This window comes from Onychostoma macrolepis, chromosome 06 (assembly GCF_012432095.1).
Source record: "Onychostoma macrolepis isolate SWU-2019 chromosome 06, ASM1243209v1, whole genome shotgun sequence".
Taxonomy (NCBI): domain Eukaryota; kingdom Metazoa; phylum Chordata; class Actinopteri; order Cypriniformes; family Cyprinidae; genus Onychostoma; species Onychostoma macrolepis.
In genome coordinates this window covers 2,217,378-2,239,079 of record NC_081160.1, presented here as the reverse complement: position 1 = coordinate 2,239,079, position 21,702 = coordinate 2,217,378, and the positions used below count along the sequence as shown (strand labels likewise).

At 35.2% G+C, this 21,702-nt stretch overlaps 1 protein-coding gene across 2 annotated transcripts in view; it reads left to right on the top strand.

Moving 5' to 3' along the window:
* The window catches only part of LOC131542998 (NACHT, LRR and PYD domains-containing protein 12-like), a 43,516-nt gene extending 39,650 nt beyond the window's left edge, over nucleotides 1–3,866 (top strand). For both annotated transcript variants that reach the window (XM_058780147.1, XM_058780148.1), the window contains one exon: nucleotides 2,898–3,866. In XM_058780147.1, coding sequence (XP_058636130.1) covers nucleotides 2,898–3,072 — 175 coding nt within the window. In that variant the 3' untranslated portion in view covers nucleotides 3,073–3,866. The remainder of the gene's footprint in view (nucleotides 1–2,897) is intronic.
* Nucleotides 3,867–21,702: the final 17,836 nt, after the last annotated feature.

The window sequence follows — 21,702 nt, the reverse complement described above, 5'->3', positions numbered from 1 at the left end:
CTAAAATGTTAAAAATCAAATGAATCTCTCTGACACTTTTTTTTCAGCAGTGTAGGAAACCCTAATTCAGCACTAATTCAACCAGGGGCTCTGGAATGTCATTATCATAGAAATAATGAATTGGTCACATTTTAAGTATTGATGATCAATAACAATGAGCACAAAGAATGGGCAAATGGAGCAGGGCACAAAGAGCCATTCTAATCTAGACTAAAGATGATTGTTTGTTATTTTGCTTGTTTGACTCAACCTGCTAGAACCTTTGCATAGCATATTCATTCACTGATGTCATCATCTTCACCTTAAAGGAGTCATATGATGCTATTTTAAAGATCATTATTTTATGTATTTGGTGTAACAGAATACGTTGACATGCTTTAATGTTCAAAAAACACATTATTTTTCAAATACTGTACATTATTGTAATTCCTCTGTGGCCCGCCTCTCTCAAACGCGTTGTTTTCTACAAAGCCCCTCCTTCCGACAAGCACAGTCTGCTCTGATTGGCCAATTGATCCAGTGCATTGTGATTGGCCGAACACCACAAGCACGCATCGGAAATGTAACGCCCCTTACCATAATCGTGAGCTTCAGCTTTCAAGTTAGTTTTACCATCAGTTTAAGACCAAAAGGGGAACAGAGTCGCGTGACAGACACAGTGATGATGCTCGTATGTACAGGTATTTGCAATACACAAGCCGCGGTTAAGAAGATTTCCCTCACACACACACACACGACACGGTACCGCGCAAAACTCCACATTTGAACAGTCAATAGCAAATACTTAAACTAATAACAAAACATACTTACAGTCGCTGATTCAAGTTTGAAAGTACCCTTAATGAGTCATGGGTGTGTTTTGGGCGTAACATGCAATAAATCAATCAGAGTCTCATCTCCCATTCCCTTTAAAAGCCAGTTGCACTTGCACCATGGCGGATTCGCTATTTAAATGGCGGAATTTGCAAGAGCAAAGACTGAACGCTTCACCAGAAAGGAAACAGTGTTTGGCTTGTTGGTTGTTGATAGACACCCTCAACCTGAGGAGTCAGTTTAAATACATGTGTGTATTGCCACGATTGGTCATTACTGCAAAAGGTAAATCGGATACATACAATGACTATGCATTATGACATGTAGGTATTTTAATATTTATGTACACAATAATATTCTTTTACATTGTAATCCTTTCATTTTTAAAATGTGGCATGTTTGTGTGCTGCTGCGTGTCCCTTTGTGTATAATAAGCAGAGTGTACTCGCATTGTGCACCCGCTTATACAGGGCCATCCTTTGGGTGGTGCAACTGGTGCGGTCGCAACGGGCCCTGTGCGGTGAAAAACCCTCTCCCCACGGAACGCGATCGCGAACGGACCAAGCAGTGCCCCGCGTCAGCTAACGTGCCCTTTAAATAATTAAAAAACTATTTTTTTTAATAAATGTAAATAATACTTTAGACCAGATTTTAGTTGATCAATGGCACAATTGTTTTCAATTGCCTCAAAATAACAATGCGCCAACAATGTGCCTGAACACACCTCGTTTTCAGACCAGCACGCCCATGGGTGAGCAGATAAGTGCAAGTGCATTTGCTATTTAAACAACGTGGCGCAGGACATGAAAATGATAACTGCGTCAGGCTGACGTCACCTGACGTCGCATTGCGCCGGGTGTATGATCAGGCCCTGACGATCGCATGAGCAGGTGACAGATCTCTTATAATATTGCTAGTCTCGAGTGGAGCATGCTCAAATCAATGATAACTAAGCTGCTAAGTTTTTTTTGTTAGTTTTGACCACTAAAATGTGTTGCTGGGTGTAATAGATGGCCAGATTGACAGTCGTTTGCTTTAGTCGTTCTTGTTCATTCTTGCTGCATATTGTGTTGCACTTGCTTGATTCTCACTTGCGGATCTGCCTTTCATTTATGAATAAAATGCTGTGTAAACACAATGCTTTCATTGCATTTGAATGGACAAATGTCTAAATGCTTATCTTGCAGTCGATGTCCTTAATGTTAATCAGACAACAAAAGAAAAAGGAAAACCATTGCTCTTGACTGATAAACGTTTTAGCTTTAATAAGAATCAACATTCATTTAATTGATACCGTGAAGACTGTGAATTTTTTTAATTTACATCAACTATACATTAAACTTACATTATTAGTTTACTTAAGTAATCTCTTGGGAACCTTTTACTTTTTAGGCTAGTATTATCTTTTGCTATGGAACCAAAATTGGTATCAAGAATTGTGACATTTCATTGGTATCTAATTTTACAAGCTTACAATAATGTTACCACTTATTTCCAGCAAAAAAATAACTATAATGTTATATATTGTCATTGTGAAATACTCATATTGTGAATTAAGATTTTAGTCATATCGCTCACCCCTACTATGAATACATTTAAAACATACGGAGTCAAACTGAATCACATTGAATGGAATTGTTCTGAATTTGATAAAATTGTTCCTGAACTGAATCAAAAACATATGAATGGTGAATAAAATTAATTAGCTGTCTACCCAAATATTCACACTCTCAATAAGGTATGACTATCCAAATATGAATGAATTTATACATTTTGAACTTGAAGGCATTGACAGATTCAGCTGATTGTCCGTTTTTTTAGCAGCATCTCTCAATATTTTTGCTTCAGTCACAAATGTGTTACATGACAAGACCAAAAAATAAACAGGAATAGAAAACATTATTTAAATGAAGTTTGAGGAAGCAAACATGTATTTTACTCATAATGTATAACTTGAATTGATTTGAAACACTATTTGTAGTTAGCAGCTAAATGTACCTCACTGAGGTCAAAAGATTTAACAAGCTTTTGTCATGAAGTTCTAATGTCACAGATGTTTTCATTGTTTCTATGTGTCTTTGTAGATTATCTAGTTGTAAGGTGACAGATACAGGCTTTCATTATCTGGCTTCAGCTCTGCATTCAAACCCTTCACACCTGAGAAAGCTGGATCTGGGCTTCATTTACCCATACACATCAGGACTCAAGATGCTCGATGATCTACGGAACAATCCAAACTGTGCACTGAACGGACTCTAGTCAGATTTTGTCGAACAAGATTCATCTCATCCTGTGAATGTTTGTATATATATTTCAGTCTAAGCATCTACATACTGTTGTAGCATCAGAACGAGTCAGACAAAACTAAGATTCAATCAGAACATCGAAACATGAGGAGCTGAAATTCCAGGAGAACAGGACAATGTCGTAAAGATTCCTATCTCCGACTTCTGGAGCAAGCCTAACCAACAAGCCTCTTTCACAGAACAGCTTGCAACATTAAGACAAAAGAATACTCATTGACAAGTACAATGCCGGAAGGAGATCGTCAAATTTGGGACAAGTAATCAAGATTAATGGTCAAAGAGATGGCCATCACATGTGTTCCACAAGAGAAATCACGAGCTTCTTTAGATTGACTTTTCCCCCACACATACAAGACAAAGACTGAGACTGAAATTCCTTTGTCCAAAGAACATGTCTTTTGGTCTCCACAGAAATACACAGAGACTTTCTTTTGCATATGCACATAAAACCATCCTAAAAGGACATTGCTAGGCATAACACTATATTATGTATGTAACCCACACATTAGATTATCATGTTTTAAGCACATATTATGTATGTCTTTTAAATAACTATTGAATGACTTTAAGGTTTATTTGTGTTTGGTATGTATGAGCTTGACAATTCTAGCTTGAAACGTTTCTTCCAATTGATTCTTTGTCAAATGTATCATATTCTGGTTATAGAAATCACATCCAAAAGTGTACTTTGCCAGAGTGTGTAAAATTCGGACCATGTGACTGATAACATGCTGATTTATGATGGAAGGAACAACCTAGCTAAGATAATAGCCTATCTAATTGGTCAAGACACCAGATGGGATGTGTCCAAAAGCCGAGTTTAAAACCTCAGGACACCATCAAATCGCCCCTTCTTCTCTCTCATCCTTCTTCTTCTCGCCACCGCTTTTGACGCTGTTTTAGCGCTCTTGAGCGTGCTCTGGCCTACAGGCCAGTTGCTACTAACACCACGATGAGAAGAAAACCACCTAGTCTCGTTACTCAATTTATTCTTTTACTGTAGTTTCTTTTCTTTCCGTTGAGTCTCGTGTTCAAAAGTTAAGTTTGCCGCAAAGTCCAGCTCCGACTGCACCCGCTTCAAACTTCAACCAGCAACTGACTCCAAGACCACCCTCAGCCAATGCCCAACCATTGGCTCCCCAAGACATCACTTCAAAGACTACTGAACTTCCAGCCAATCACCAACTCGGGAAAACCCCTTTCCTGCAACGACGACGACAGAAGGGAATTCCTGTAACCAAAGGCAACGCAAGTAAAACAACTCCAGATTCTAACTGAACTGGTGCATTTAATATAAAATTTAGCCTCATTGAGAAACTCAACGCGAGGGTTAATTAAGTGATTGATGGTTTGTTCAGGTCTATGTGATAGCACATATTGCTATAAACTTGGGATTTCACTTTCTCATTCTCTAAACTCATCCTTTCTCTCTTTTTGCAACGTGTGAATGTGTGAATGCTTGTGTTCATGTGTTAGATTAGTTTATGTCTTAGGTTTATATAAATAAAGTCGTATTTATATTTAAAAGAGAAGTATCTTGTGTTTTGTGCTTACAAGTTAATGTCTTAATCTGCCGATCTTGTTACTGTGCTTATTAATAGTGTTTTCACTATATTTTGGATTTTAATATCCAGTGCAGAATTAATGTTATACGGCTCGTTCAGTGAATCGCTGCCGACTCAGTGATCAGCCGCAAAACAGTGATTCTGTTCAAATTCCCTATAAAATCATAAATGATTCCCTTTGAGCTAAATTAAATTATATTTATGTATCAAACCCTACACTGTATATACAGTGGAGTGAAATGTGGTGTGAAAAATTACAACCCATTTTAGATCCAGTCAGTTTTTCACCACCAGAGCCGCTTCCGTCAGTTTTGTGTTCTGTACGTTTACTCCACTCCCCACACAAATATAAAAGCTGCTGTTGGTTAATGAGGATTTGACGGAAGAACTCACGGCTCAATTGGACTCTTGTCATGTCAGAAAGTGATACGACTCTCAGTTTTATGGACGTCGCCATCTTTGATTTTACTTTGGTCACTGTTGGTATGGTTACTGGTAAGGAAAGGGGCTTGACTCCCATTGCACGTTCATACAGACAGTATTCGAGATGCTACTGTAAGCTGCTGTGTGAAAGGGACGTTTCGGGACTCACACCTGTAAATAAATGCAGTTGTCAATCCCAAAAACAATGCAACGCTTGTCATGACGCCGCAGCCACTGAAGAAGTTTCTCAGTGCGGATTTCACTCTATCCAGGGGTGTTTAGACTCATTGTGGGGAAAAAACGATAGTACGCCATTTGTTTTAAGCCTATGCTTACAATATATCCATCGCCACCTGTAAGCTTTTTCAGTAGCTGTGGTCATCGTATCAGTATTTTATTTTCCGAGTTATGTTGCTGTAAAAATAGCAACAGGTAGCGCCAGTAGCTCATTGAACCATTTCACGTCATCGAAATAATGCTGCCCCCTATAGTCCAAAATATGTATAAAATGATGTGGATTACATAAATCTTCCATGGGTTTTCTACTACATATTTCAGCAAGAGACATCATTTACATTATATTAAAGGGATCCCCGGGTATTAAGACATGTATAGCTTAATATAACGTAAATGATGTCTCTTATTTAAATATGTAGTAAAAAACCCATGAAAATGTATGTTATTTGAAAAAATCAACATTTTTCTAGTTTTTGGACTATGGGGGGCGCCATTATTTTACGAGCACAGTACATTCTGCATTGTTGACGTCAAATGGTTGCACTCGGTGAGCTACTGGCGCTTTTTTCCGCAACAACTCAAAATACACAACTCAGAAAATAAAATACTGATACGATACCACATTGTGAGGCTTTTGGTTGTAATTTTCAGTCGAAGGGCAACAAAATAAGCGATTTAATGTAAGACTTCACTGCTTTCCTAGCGATAAGAAAAGGAGAAAAGAATGGGAAGATGCCTGTGGACGAATAAAACTTCCTAAAGACCCGCATCTTTGTTCTCTCCACTTTAGCCCTGATGCCTTTGAGTCTTTTAGTAGACCACAGCTAGTGAAAGAGCTTACAAACGGCTGAAACAAGAAACGCTAGATGCCATCAGTTAGGATGTACACATGCCGACGTGCGGCCGCTAGAGGAGTTCCTCAGCGCGGATTTCCCTCGATATCCGGGGTGTTTACACTCCTTGTGGGGAAAAATCGATGGTACAGCATTTGGTTTAAACCTATACTTATATCCATCGCCACCTGTAAGCTCTTTCAGTAGCTGTGGTCATCATATCAGTATTTTATTTTCCTAGTTGTCTATTCCGAGTTGTGTTGTGGTAAAAATAGCAACAGGTAGCGCCAGTAGCTCACCGAGTGCAACCATTTTACGTCATCAGAAAAATGGCGCCCCCCCCATAGTTCAAAATATGTATAAAACTATGTGATTTTTTAAAATAACAAAAATCTTTAAAGGGTTTTCTACTACATATTTCAGTAAGAGACATAATTTATGTTATATTAAGCCATACAAGTCTTAATACCCAGGGATCACTTTAAGCCACATAAGTCTTAAAACCTGGGGTTCCCTTAAAATATTTACAGTAAAGGCGTGGAACACACTACCCCAATAATGAAAATGAAAAGAAAATACACTGGGGAAAACTACAACAGGGATAAAATACAAAAGGAAAGGAAACAAATGAAAGCTTTGCACTTTACAAAGGGAAAACATAAGACAGAGGAAAAAGCACACAATTTACAAATCACAATTAACTATAGCACTTAAATCAATCTTTTTTTCGATAACACAATTCACCAACAGCACTGCATATTACTAATCAAAAACAAATACATTGATACATTTATGGTAGGAAATTTACTAAATATCTTCAAGGAACATGATCTTTACTTAATATCTTAATGGTTTTTGGCATACAAGAAAAATCTATAATTTTGCCCCATACAATGTATTTTTGGCTATTGCTACAAATATACACCAGCGACTTAAGACTGGTTTTGTGGTCCAGGGTCACATATAAAGATCCATACAAAGACACAAATGTGATGCAGCAGGTGTATTTTTCTGAAATATGAATCAAATCATGGATTTAAACCTTGTCAGATTTCCTGCATTCACTAGACAGTTTGAGTTTATGTGTTTACCTCTGAGTGTTCAGGAGAGAGACTGAACCTGGTTTCATTACAGGTTGTGGTTTAGTTTACTTATTTACTCTTAAAATGACTTGAATGCACCATTAGAACATATTTTGTTTTCTGGGTTACTGGCCACATCAGACCCATTTTACTTTGGCAAAGAAAACGTTATGCTATACAACTAGTCCACTTTCAAAACCGAACAATGTTTGCACAATGTTGCGTATTTAAAAGAAAGACTCTTGTGTCTGAAGTCTCGGGCACTACTGTATGTATATTGTTGTGTGTTTAATATGTTGTTTGTCTTCAGGCTTCCATTATAAATAGACTCTATTGCAAATGAAAATAGAATGCTAAATATTACAGTCTAGAATTTGTTAATCTACTGAATAATAAAGCCAAACACACTTGTGTCTGTCGTGACTAATTTAAAAACAAATCAGCACCAACTGCATAGTGACACAATGAGATGTATGTGTGTGTAAGGTGAGACAGAGCTGAAACTACACACACTTACACTCATTTTATAAATGAAGCTACTTAATTAGTAAAGGCTTATTTGTATGAAAAAATGTTCAGCTGCAGTCAGTCCTGCCATGAATATTTTTTCATTGATTATTGCGTTCAGGAGGGTGATTGTTCCTGTTCCATGTGAAAATTCAAATCATTCTGCAAATACAAACAAGTCACGTGATTTTTAAAACAAAGTTTGAATGTTAAAATCCTTAATATTATTGCCTGATTCTATACTTTACTTTCAGAAAGGTTTTTGTAGCCAAATATCAGGTTTTTATCGGTTGCTTGAAATGCTTGTTTTCTCTAGGAAGGTTTTTGTATGTTGGTTACAAGCAGCAGTTCAAGATTGTCTTACAATAACATTGATGATTTTTTTCAAAACTAAATTTCCAATATCTGTATGTACATACTGTATATATTATGACTTTTGGGCAATGCAATAAAAGTAAACAAATGCAATAAAATCACACGAATGAATCAATTATAATAAAGTTAATGTCAAATTAAAACTATTAAAATGTTTTAAAATTACTAACATTATTTTATTTTTTATTTTTTTGTTGGTATTTCTTTAAATATTTGTATTATTTTATTATTTTTAAATAATTATTTGTTACCTTTTTGCTGCTTCATGAATTGTTTTGACTTTCATAATTGTCATAATCATAATAAGTGTTTAAATTGATATAGTCTAACAGGCTTTTTAACCTGCAGACTGTGATAACTTACTCCATGTAGTGCAATAACATGACCTAATATTGTATTAAATGAACCCACTACATCTGTTCCTGGAAGTCATTTTAGATTTGTGTCTTTATAGAAATTATTTTCAAGAATAAACAACAAAAATAAATTTTCTGAAGTAAAAAAAAAGTGGTTAAATTATCCCTGGTCTCACATACATCTGCACAACCATCACTGTGCTACATTTGTAGGGTTCACAGTGAGGATAAAAACACTGAGCAAAACAGAACAAAGGTTACCATATATTAAGCCCAATAAGCCTCATTATTGTGAGATGTGGTAAATCGTCTTCCTTTGTTCTGTGGTTCTGTTTTTTTTTAGGGTTTTCTGTTATTGCATGTTCATTTGTCTCTGTGTGTGTCCCACATGTGGGTCTCCATTACAGAAACAAAAGCCACGGAAATCCAGTTCCCTTTTCATTCCAGCGTCATGGAGTTTGAACGTGGCTTAAACAACCTGCTGCGTTCTTTGAAGATAATGCAGCATTAGTACATCAGACCACTGAGAGTCAGGTCGTGTCCGTCTCAATGGACTTTTTCAAAGAAAGGTTGGGCTTTATTAAAATTCATTTCCTTTTGTTGTCACGGCTCTTTTCAGAACCATATTTCTAAGTTCTATTCAGCCAGATGCACAACAAAGGGAAACTGAATTAGAACCTTCCGTTGCCATGGAGCCCAAGGGCTGCATTCAAATTTCCATTCACATATTCTTACTCTCTCACTCTTGCTGTTATGGATATGTTGATAATTAAAACCATGAGAAACATGATAGACACAGTTTACATCTGAATGTCTGAAGGCCAATTCAAACAAAATCCAACATTCTAAAACTGTCAGTTGGATTTAGAATGTTGCAATACTTTAATCAATTAAAAAATATGGATCAGCTGTAGAGTTCACTGTGTGTGCGTTCATGCGTGGTGTGCACCAAATGTACCCACAGGGATAGTAAATTCTGAAATTTTTTACATCGTGGGGGAAAAAAAATGATTAAAAATAGTAAATGATATCTATCACTGTTCATTTCAGCCACTGTATATATTCTGGCCTTACATGCAGTATTTGTAAAAATCTGTAATCTGTTTTGTGTGATATTGTCATGTACCGGATGAAAACAATAAAAACTTGAATTACAAAAAAAAAAAAAAAAAGAAAGTAAATGATGTTTATTTGAACGTGTAACAATGCAAACAGGTTTTCTGTAAGGGGTAGGTTTAGGTGTAGGATTGGGTTAGGAGATATAGGAGAAAATATTGTTTGGTTAGTATAAAAGTAATAGAAGTCTATGGAAAAGTCCCCACAATCCCCACTGTGTGTGTGTGTGTGTGAGAGCGGGTCATTACATGTTGGCCACACAGAGCGGGTGAAAGTGTATTTCACGGGTTGAAATGTTGGGTCAACAGACAGAGTAAAGCTGCACTGTGATTGAAGGATCAGAATCAGATCTGATTGGTTCTGGTCACTCGATTGACCTGTCAGTTCAGTCTCCTCAGGACTATTCAAACACACTGTGCTGCTCAGGATAAGTACTTTTCTGTACGGCAGTTTAACCCCATAAAGCCTGCTGTATCATATCTCATTCGCAGATTTCTAAGGCCTCTAAATGATCAACATGATGAAAAAACGTCGTCTGATAGTTTAGACTTTGTTAGCAAGTAAAAGCTCTTTTACTGTAATTGAACAAAAATCCTCCCTCAGCTCATGCTTCACATGTCTTTTGGCTGTCAAATCTTTACTGATTTTTATCAAGTAAACATAAGAGTAACTTTGATATTGTTAGTAATGTTTCACAATTAACACTTACTGGATTGAAGCATCTTCGCTTTTCTTGACTATCTATACATATTTTTTTTTAGAAAAATCAGTATCAGGCTTTTGAGGAACATTTATTTCTTCATCTGTCAGTCCTCATTGTATTGCATTACATTATATGTTTTGATCATAAAGCATTTAAATATCATCCTACTAAGACATATTATTGGAGATAGAGAGTGACCACTGATATTTAGATCATTTTATTTAAGCAACTGCTATACTGTTATGAAGATCTCATTAATTTGCATTACAAACATCAGAATTTCATAATATATGAGCATCTGCAGCAAAATGCATATTTTTTACTCAATTTGAGCCTCTGAATAAAAATCAGCTGTTTTTCCTCCATATTCTCACTGTATCACACTATATGAGCCTGATAGATCAAATATGATACTCAACAAAAACACATACCTTTTTAAAAGACTGTTTATATACATATACTGTCTAAAGGTGCAATAAACTGTTACATTTAAAAAATAGATTTTCTGACTGTTATTTAATGTCAGGCTGGTTAAACATTTTCATTTAAACAAATAATAAAGAAAGATATTTCATATTTCAAATATTTCATATGTGAATAATCTCGCAAGAATACATATTATAACACATTATTATACAATATGAAATGTATTTAATTCCCACATCAGATCTATTACCGTTTTGATTCAGTGTGTAAATCAGAAATGCAAACAGTGTCCTAATCTCAGTCTCGGTGGCGGTGATGCTCTCATTTGATTGACAGCTGCTGTAAGAGTGTTAGTCTGTTATCAACCTGAGCGGATCATCAGACGAGTCCGGCCATACGTTCATGATATCTGCAGCACGCTTTATCTGATAGAACAGACCTACACCTGCCTGTCTGACACGTGTCCCGATAACATGAAAACACTGAGCCCCAAATCACTCACAACGATACTTCGGACAGCAGATATCTCGCTTATTTTGTACTTTAAACCAAGTAGTTCTGGTGGTATATGTGAAAGTTATAGACTGAAGCAGCTGCAATTCACACAAATTTTTACACAACAATGCATTTGCTCTCATCATCATGTATTGTGGTTTGTTAAAAGCTTTGTGAATTTTAAATGGTCCTGGAGAGAAGATTATATTTAGTCAGATGAATGTGGATTATGAGATTCTCCACATGTTGATGTGAAGTTAGTTGCTGTAGATCATATTTTCCTCATGAATTTCCTCAGAAGCTCTTACATTGTGCATGAACTTACTGTCAGGAGTAATTTAGTGGGGAAAATGGGATCTGTTAAGACTATGTGTGGGTTTTTGTGGGAAAGTATTAACACAGAATGATGCATATTGAATAATCTTTCTGATGATTTTGCTGGTGAAATATGAATATTATCAAGATTCTGTTGTACTTTTTATTTGAAAATTGTTCAATTCTGTGTCATTAGGTTCATAGATCATTTTTGTCGCCTATGAGTATGAGAAAGTTAGGACAGAGATATTTTTCAGAGTCTCTGATTTAATGATCAGTAGCAAAAACAGTTGGTAAGCTCGGTTTATTTCAATGAATCAGTTCAAACTGTCTGTTTCAGTGAACTGCTTCAAAAATCACTCAGACATGGACATCTCTGTGTGGCATTTCCATATATTATATGAATGCAATTACATGTTTTAAAATATATATTAAATATTCTTGTTGCATTGAGAATACATGCCATGGCTGTTTTAAAATAGATTTTTTACTTTTTTTTTCTTCTTGCATTATCCCCCCCCCCCAAAAATGCATTTTTATACTTTTTGTGTATTTAATATGTATTGTTGAAAGGCTCAAAAATATTAAAAGATAATGTTTAAGCTATATCACCCACCCTTGATATGTATGCATGTATGTTTTTACTTCTTACTGAATCCAAAGCATGAGAGTTCAGCTCAGAGAGTGGATGTTGCGCACAAGTAATCCAGGTTTTTCAATGAACGGTGCATTGTGCTGCCATGCTGCTCTTTTGCATATTGACTGTTTCTATTTAAATGCTATATCCATTATAGATGATCATTATTCATTCTCTCTCAAGTCTGTCAGAGAGAAACTACTGCAAACTCCACGTAAACAACAGCAGATGAGCTGATATGATGTGACGATGCCACTAGAAATAGAAAAATGCTCTTTCTGTTTCTTTGCCATTCTGTGGAATGGAGTCAAACAACAGCAGCAGCAACACAACTCCTCAAAAAACCTCCAGCTTTCACTGTTTTTGTCTTAGTCTGTGCTGGTGATTCAAGGGAAACGTGACTGCAAACTGTCACCCAATGAATCCTCAATGGATTCAGATCTCTTTGAGGATTTGCTGGCTCTGGTGTGGAAATAACAGGCGTGACTCTGAGAATGAGCTTGAGTGAAGCATCAAATATGCAGCAGCTCTGAAGCGGCGAGGAATCTGTGTCCCGCTACACACAGAAACTTCTGTGACACACTTCACTGCCTCCAATGCTGCTCTCCTGCCCGCCCCCCTTCCTGTCTTTTGCCTCTTTTTAAATTTTAAAAGAGTTGTGTATTTAATTCTGTTTCCTTGCTTCTTATTGGATTCCTCCATTTTATTTCAGATACTTTAATCATTTGTCACGCCAGAATAAAAAGACTTCATATAAACACTTTAATTGGAAAATTATTATTTGATAGAGCACAGATGAATTTAAAATCTGTGTCTGATTATGCAGATATTAAAGGGCTCGAATGCATTTTTTCTCTTTTTATTTTTCCATTTACATTTTTAGTTGTTTTTTTTTGCACCAAATACATCATTTATTTTTACTTATTTATTTATTTTATTTATTATAATTTTATTAATTTATATTTTATAATTAATATTAATATTTTAATGAAGTAAATAGATAGCTCTCTTCAGGTATTGTAGATTATAAATCTCTTTTTGGATTTATTTTGACTTTGATTATTTGATCAGACTGACAAAGTTCAGAAATTTCTAGACAAAATTTGAAATGTAAAATAGATCTTTTCACTACAACACAAAGGTCATAAGTTTGATTTCTCAGGCAATAGATAAACTAATCAAATATATATTTGAATGCATTGTATATCGCTTTGGATAAAAGTTTCCACAAATGCATAGTTAAATGTACAACGTGATGGGGTCATTTTTGAATTATCATTGTAAAATGTGTACAATTGTTTTGCACGTTTTTTTTTTCTTGACTGCATATACAGTAGTGTGAACTGTAAACTGTACTCAATGAGAAATAAGTTAGTATTCCATTCAGAACAATTTTCATAATCTGATTCAGATTTATTTTATTTTATTTATTTTTTATTTTATATTATTTTATTTTATTTGTTTTGTTTTGGCCATAACAAAAAGTTTTGTATATCACTGATAATATTATATTCAACTAAAACTATGTATATTGCAATGCTACTTTTCAAATATAACTTTATATTCTAAAGCATATGCTACCATTCTTACAAGTACAAACTTATTTTTTATTTTATTTTATTTTTTTTACTATGTTTGCACTACATACACTGAAAAAGTGATAAGTTGACTTAACTTAAAAAAAATGAGGAAACCCGTAGCCTTAAAATTATTAAGTAAATAATAATTTTTAAAAAAATTAAGTGAACTTGACAATTCACTTAACATATTTTGTTTAATTATCATTTACTTAAAAATTTTAAGGCAACAGGTTTTCTCAATTTTTTTAAGTTAAGTCAACTTATCACTCTTTACAGTTTAAGTGTTCAGCACAACATCATAAATCAGGAGTAGGTGAATATTTTCCATTTCCCAGGATTAAAAGCAGGAGCAAGAAATAAAGAAAAACTCAAATGGCTATTAAAAAGAAACTCAACTGCTGCGCTCGTGGCTAAAGGTACTTGAGTGTGTGATAAGAGGCTCTTGAGTGATGTTTTATAGTCCAGAGTTTCCTCCGACAGACCTGATTAGAGCTTTTCAGCCGCTGACAGTGTTCAAATATGCAGCTACTTCTGTATAAGAATCATATCAGCACGCTGCCAAGAGCAATACAGGTTATCAGCCCACCAATATAATACAACAATTATACAGTCGCCACACAATACAGACGACGGCGTATAGACTAACCCCCGCTTCATCTTTAATTCAGACTCCATTTACTCTGCCAGTTCGTGTGTAGGCAGGCGAGCGACGCTCTTCTGGATGATAATAGCTGTGAATGGTTACAGCTAATTGGACATCAAACAGATTGTGTTGGAGTCAGATTAGCATTGGTCCAGAGAAGCTTCTCAGAACAAACCTCATCTTATTCTTTCTTGTTTTATCCATAGTTTCTCCTTTCATTCTTCAATCCCTTTTTCTGTAGGCAAATGTGCAGAATTTTGAATACTTATTATATATGGTTTCAATATTAAAGTGTGCTTGTAAAGCTGTTTCTGATCAATCTGATGTTTAAAGTCCTTGTCAATCCCCATCACACAGCTCAGAGGGAGTAACTTGATGTGTTTGTACCTACTTAAACATATTTTAGGGACAAAATTGTACTTAGAAGTGAGCTAAACCTCACAAAATCACAGTTTAAGGACAGCTCAAAGAGTAGAGAATGCCACTCCACTTCAGGGCCTCTCCATCGCTCGGTGTTTTTAAATTAAATTTAAAGACTCGTTTTTACACCCTTGCATTTGAGTGATGCTGTGCACAATACCTTTGATGTATGTTTTTGTGTGTATATATACATATTTAATTTTTTTTTTCTGTTTTTCCTTTTAATTTTGATCTCTGGTGCTTTTTATCTAACCTTTTATTGTAAAGCACTTTGGATCAACAATGGATGTGTTAAAGTTGTGCTCTATAAATAAAGTTTGACGTGACTTGACTTGACTAGTAAAGTTAAAACCATGGGTTCAATTCCTACGAAATGCATGATTTGCATACCTTGAATGCAATGTAAGTGACTTTGGATAAAAGCATCTGTAATCATAAAGAAAAAAAATCCTGAAAGTTTTCTGAGTGTGGGTTAGGATTAGGTTGCAGTATTTATAATAATAAAATAAATAAAATATTGTAAGTCTATGGAATGTCCCCATTTAGATCTTTGTATACCTCTCTGTTTGCAGCGCTTGAAATATTCTTCCTCATGCCATCAAACACTGCTGTTTTCAGATCTGAGTAAATGAAATGGCAAGTTAACTGGCTCAATATGTTTGAAAATGTGGTGATATAAATTCAGACTGTAAACAGACGAGGGAAGTAAAATCGTTTGCATTTAATATCTTCTCTCTCAGAACTAAAATGGAGCACAACAGTCGTTTGCAGAATTACAAATGCTCCATTCATATTCTCCATACAGAAATAGATTTTTAGCAGCAATGTATAAACATCTCATGAGTTCTGAGGTTATTTAGTGATGATATACAGTATATACACAAACTAAATCTTGTTTATTAGCAGAGTTCCCAGTGAGGAACCACACTGCCCATAATCCCAGAGAGATACACCAATTAAGGCAAGGCAAGGCAAGTTTATTTATATAGCACATTTCATACACAATGGTAATTCAAAGTGCTTTACATAAAAGGAAGTGAAATAGTCATTAAAAATAATAAGAAATTAAAAATAATAAAAATCACAACAATAAAAACAAAGTGATTTAAAAATTGATTTTAAAGAAATTTAAAACATTTAAGAATAGAAAGTGATTATACATAGTGCAATCAGTTGGGACGTAGCACAGTGCTCATTCAACAAATGCACAGCTAAACAGATGAGTTTTGAGTCTGGATTTAAAAGTGGCTAATGTTTTAGCACATCTGATCTCTTCTGGAAGCTGGTTCCAACTGCGGGCGGCATAATAGCTAAAAGCAGACTCCCCTTGTTTTGTGTGAACCCTTGGTATTTCTAACTGACTCGATCCTAATGATCTGAGTGGTCTGTTAGGTTTATATTCAGTGAGCATATCTCCAATGTATTTAGGTCCTAGGCCATTTAGAGATTTATAAACGAGTAAAAGTACTTTAAAATCAATCCTAAATGTAACTGGAAGCCAGTGTAAGGACCTGAGGTGTGATATGCTCAAATTTTCTGGTTCTAGTCAGAATCCTGGCAGCAGCGTTCTGGATGAGCTGCAGCTGTCTAATGGTCTTCGTTGGAAGGCCGGTGAGGAGACCATTACAATAATCCACCCTGCTGGTGATAAAGACATGAACAAGTTTCTCCAAGTCTTGACTGGAAACAAAACATCTAATTCTTGCAATGTTTTTGAGATGATAGTATGCTGATTTAGTTACTGCTTTGACATGACTACTAAAATTCAGGTCTGTCTCCAGAAACACCCCAAGATTTTTGACTTGGTTTTTAGTTGATTGACCCCTAGAGTCAAGGTATGCATTCACCTTGATAACTTCATCTTTGTTTCCAAATGCAATGACTTCAGTTTTCTCCTTATTTAACTGAAGAAAGTTCTGGGACATCCAACAGTTTATTTCATCAATGCATTGGCAGAGGGAGTCAATGGGGCTGTAGTCATTTGGAGATAAGGCTAGGTAAATCTGGGTATCATCAGCATAGCTGTGATAGGCAATTTGGTTCTTTCTCATTATTTGACTTAGTGGGAGCATATACAGGCTAAACAAGAGCGGTGCAAGAATTGAGCCTTGTGGGACTCGCATGTCATGGACGTCCACTTAGACTTATGCTCTCCTATACTCACATAATAACCTCTCCCTTCTAAGTATGACCTGAACCATTTGAGTACCATCCCAGAAAGCCCAACCCAGTTTTCCAGTCTCTCTAGAAGTATGTTATGATCAACAGTGTCAAACGCAGCACTAAGATCTAGTAGTACCAGAACTGATATTTTGCCTGAATCAGAATTGAAGCGAATATCATTTATTATCTTAATGAGTGCTGTCTCTGTGCTATGATGTGCTCGGAAACCAGATTGAAAATTGTCCAGGTATCCATTTAAGTTTAAGTAGTTGTTCAGCTGATTAAAAACTACCTTTTCAATAATCTTACCTATGAACGGAAGATTTGATATTGGTCTATAGTTGTTCAACATTGTGTTATCAAGATTGCGCTTTTTCAGAAGGGGCTTAACAACTGCAGTTTTCAGGGAGTTTGGAAAAGTCCCAGAAAGAAGTGAAGCGTTCACCACTTCTAAGAGATCTGCTTCTAAACAGTCAAGCACACTTTTGAAAAAAGATGTGGGAAGTGTGTCAAGATAGCAGGTTGATGATTTAAGGTGCTGTACTATTTCTTTCAAAATTTTGCAATCAATTTCTTCAAAAACAGACATAGTCACTTCTTTTTGAAATTGCGGTCGAATCTGTGTGACCTCTGCAAAAGTGGATATGCCAATCTCCTTTCTGATATTATTGATCTTCTCAGAAAAGAAAGAAGCAAACTCATTGCATTTACTGTCGGAGAGCATTTCACTGGGAATGATCTGAATTAGAGAAATTACTGTTACTATGGAAATGAAAAAAAGAAGAAAAAAACATTAGAGAGAGCCCACTCCCATGGGTGCATTATACAGTAAAAACAGTAATACTGTGAAATATATTACAATTTTAAATAGCTGCTTTCTAGGTGAATGTATAGTAAAATGTAACTGATTGCTGTGACTAAAGCTGAATTTTCAGCATCATTAGTGTCACATGATCCTTCAGAAATCATTCTAATATGCTGATTTGCTGCTCAAGAAATATTTCTGATTATTATCACAATATTTTTGTGGAAACCATGATACATTTTATTTTTCAGGATTCACAGATGAATAGAAAGTTCAAAAGAACAGCATTTATTTGAAATAGAAATCTTTTGAAACGTTATAAATATTTTTACTCTCACTTTGATCCATTTTTAGTGTGTCCTTGCTGAATAAAAGTGTTTCTTTAAAAAATTTAAACGTTTGCTTTAAATAGTAGATCAAAACTTAGAGCTCTTTACTGTAGGTTTTCTGTGGAGAGAATGAATGAGGAAAAAGTCATTTCTGTAAAGGTGGGTGTTTCAGTGTTGCTCTCTGAAGCTTCTGCTGCATTAAAGTGAGGTTAAACCAATTAACGCCAGGCCATAGCTAACAAGCTTTAAAAGGCCTGTAAGCATTCAAACACACACACACACACACACACACGGATGGATGGATGAACAGATCAACAGAGCTGGAGAGCAATCAGTTTAACACCAGCAATGTTCATCATGCATGTTGCTTTTTCAAGTCCGCCTACAGTAATGCTATGAAAAGACATGTCTGTGTTCTTCTCTCTTGGAGGCTGGTCGATTAAGACAAGCGTTTTGTGTGCTGTCAGATGAGATCCTCTATATTTGTGATTTACAGAATTAAATATATGCAATGGGATCAGCAGGGAGCACAAGGAGGAACGGATTAGAATAATTAAAGGCACACATGCAGTGCTGGCATGAAGAAACTCGCTCACACACACATGCACTGAAGAAGAGAATCCATTGAATGTAATCTGAAGTGTTGAATGAGATGAACGTGTGTGTTTTATCTACATGTGTGGCACCGAGGCATGTTCATACGTGTAGATAATCTTGTTATGAAAGTGCACATAGATTTGGATGCCATAATGATCAAATGACTTTGATTGTTCTGTTCTGGATGTGAGAATCATGAGGTGTTTCTAACAAGATATCATATCCAAAAATATACATTTATTTGAACTGCCTACATGTGTTTCTGGTCTTGGTACTAACTATAAAGTATAACGTGTTGAAACCATTTTCACTCAGAAATTGACAAAGAATTGGCAAGTAACATTGAATTATACGTGTAATTTTGAAGTAGAAAAAATATTTTCTTGTAAAACGTACTCCAGTCATCTTTGTTTTATTTACTACTTTAAAAATATTTTTATATGCAAATACTTGAATGCAGATTCTTATACACTTTAAAAATGATTTTTCTAAAGTTGTCCAAAAAAATAAAAATAAAAAATACACAGATCATTGGACTGTTGATACAGCTGACTGAAAATATTTCATTCTTTCAATTTCAGAATTTCACATTCAGTGTGTCACTTGCCATTTCTTTGTAATTATTTGTGAATTTTACCAATGAACCAATTTTTCATCGTTGCTCTACAAGTTTGAATTCTACCTTTATTTCCCTTTTGAAATGTGAAGTGCAATTTGTAATGCAACACAAATACAAGTTGCATTCTTAGTGTTGCCAAAAGAGGTGCTAGAGAGATTTTTAGCATAATTTGTCTTCTTCTATTGTTAGTTTTCTCTTTCAGGTCACCTACTGTCATAGCAGAGCATCAGGAGAATCATAAAAAGCAGGTTAGTTAAAGTGAATTTAAAGTGAAACTCTCAATCTAGCAGCCTGAATAATAACTATTAAATCTTTACAGTTTTTTTCATCTACTTACACACAAAATCTTTACTTGTCACACAATTTCTGAAACCTGACACAAACACCAGAAGCACACACCAAATCTGCAAAACCATATACTAATTCTCTGCCTTTGACTTCAATTTCATAAAACATTAGTGTATGGTTTTGCAGATTTGCTGTGAGCTGCTGTTGAGATTTTGTGTGTAAGCAGTTGAAAAAACAAAAACTGTAATATTATGGCAAAGGTGTTTGCAAGTGTTTGATTTTGAGATGTGTTTGTGATATTTTGAATGCAGTGCTTCATTTTGCAAGAGATGTGAGGCATTTTGCATTTTGTGTGTGCAATTCTTGGATTTGTGTGTAAAGTTTTGAAAAACAGAGGCAAAGTTTTGAAAATGTGTGTAAGCAGTTGAAAAAAAAAACTGTAATATGCGTTAATGTCTTTGATATTTGAAGGAGAGATTGTTTAAAAAAATCATATAACTGCTAATTCTTAAACACAATAGATTTTTGACAAAAATGGTGCATTCTGGGAGATGAAGAAAAAGCTAGTGCTGTGACTGATTTTACAGTCAAGAGTTATTTATTTGCACAGTATATTGAGAAAATGAACATTAATAATTACGCAAACTTGGTAAAAACTAGTGATGTTTTAAAACTAAAGATCAACTAAATGGTGGGCCGTGGCCGCAAAGACTCATTTGCTCATTTCAGTCTTGATCAGAATGTGTAACTTGATTAAAGATGCATGTATTCATGAACACGGGCAGTATTCTGATGCACAAAAAAGGCTCAGGTAATGTTGGCGTAATGTGCTTTTTTTAAACTCTGAAATCACAGGTGCTAATTGAAAGTAAAGCAGTAAAACGACAGTGTTTCATACATGCAGTCAGCCAGGAATGATGTGTAAAATGAAGTCATAGCACTTTGAGCAAAGTGAAAGTTGACTGCAAAAGACTGAATTCCAGTTCACTCTGTCTCTCTTCATCTCTCTCTCTCTTTAAATACAGTTCTCATTATGGAAGTTTCACACACCAGCTTTTCGCTTGAATTTATTGAGACTGTTTAATTAGTTGAGAAACTTTTACAAAGTGCATTTCCTCTAAAATGTCCCTTTATCACACAATATAAAGGATTGTTTGGCTTTATTGTTCCGCTTTTCTTGCTCTGCGACAAAATAACTATTGACTTATCACAGCTGCATTGCCTGTTTGTCTCTCTTCCTTTAAAAGATAATTAAATTTTCTGCTTTATGCAAACTCTATAAAGCAATATTTTGGGCTTTAGACAAAAGGATTTTGCTTTAAGTGGATAAATAGGAATTGATTCATAAAAAAACACTGCTCATATTTGAAATTGGAAAAGAATAAAACACAAAGCGGACTTCTGACACATGGAATATGCAGAATAAATTACATGCACACACTGAATTGAGCCAAAATCTTTAAAGAAACTTTTATATTGAGAGAAATCACTTACAACCATAAACAACAGCCGCAACTGGCTTTCTTAAAGAGGTCACATCAATTTTTTTGTTGCATGTAATAAATGTCATCATTTGTATTAATTTGACAACAAAGTTTAAACCATGTCATTAAATCACATTAAAATGTTTAATCACTCTAATCCTTATAACAAACATGCAGTTTACTACCTGTGGAGTCACGATTTATTGCTTTTATAAAACAAAATATTGCCTGATGCTAAAAATGAACCACTTCAGTATTTATTAATGACAGAATATTGGCAGAGTTCACCCATTTTTAACTGTCCCCCTGAATGTTTAATTATACAAAGATTTGTCTGGTATGTAATTAGTCTCACGGGGAGTCTTTATATTAACTGTATGTGTCATATAGAGCTCACAGAGTTCAACAGCACCTCCTAGTGTTAGACTCAGGAACGACACACAGGCCTTTAAATAGATCATTCAGCCAAAAATGAAAATTCTCTAATTATTTACTCACCTTCAAATCATTCCAAACCCATATGATGTTATTTATTCTGAAAGAATCTTGAAGAATCTTCATGCAGCTCTTTTCCATACAAATTTC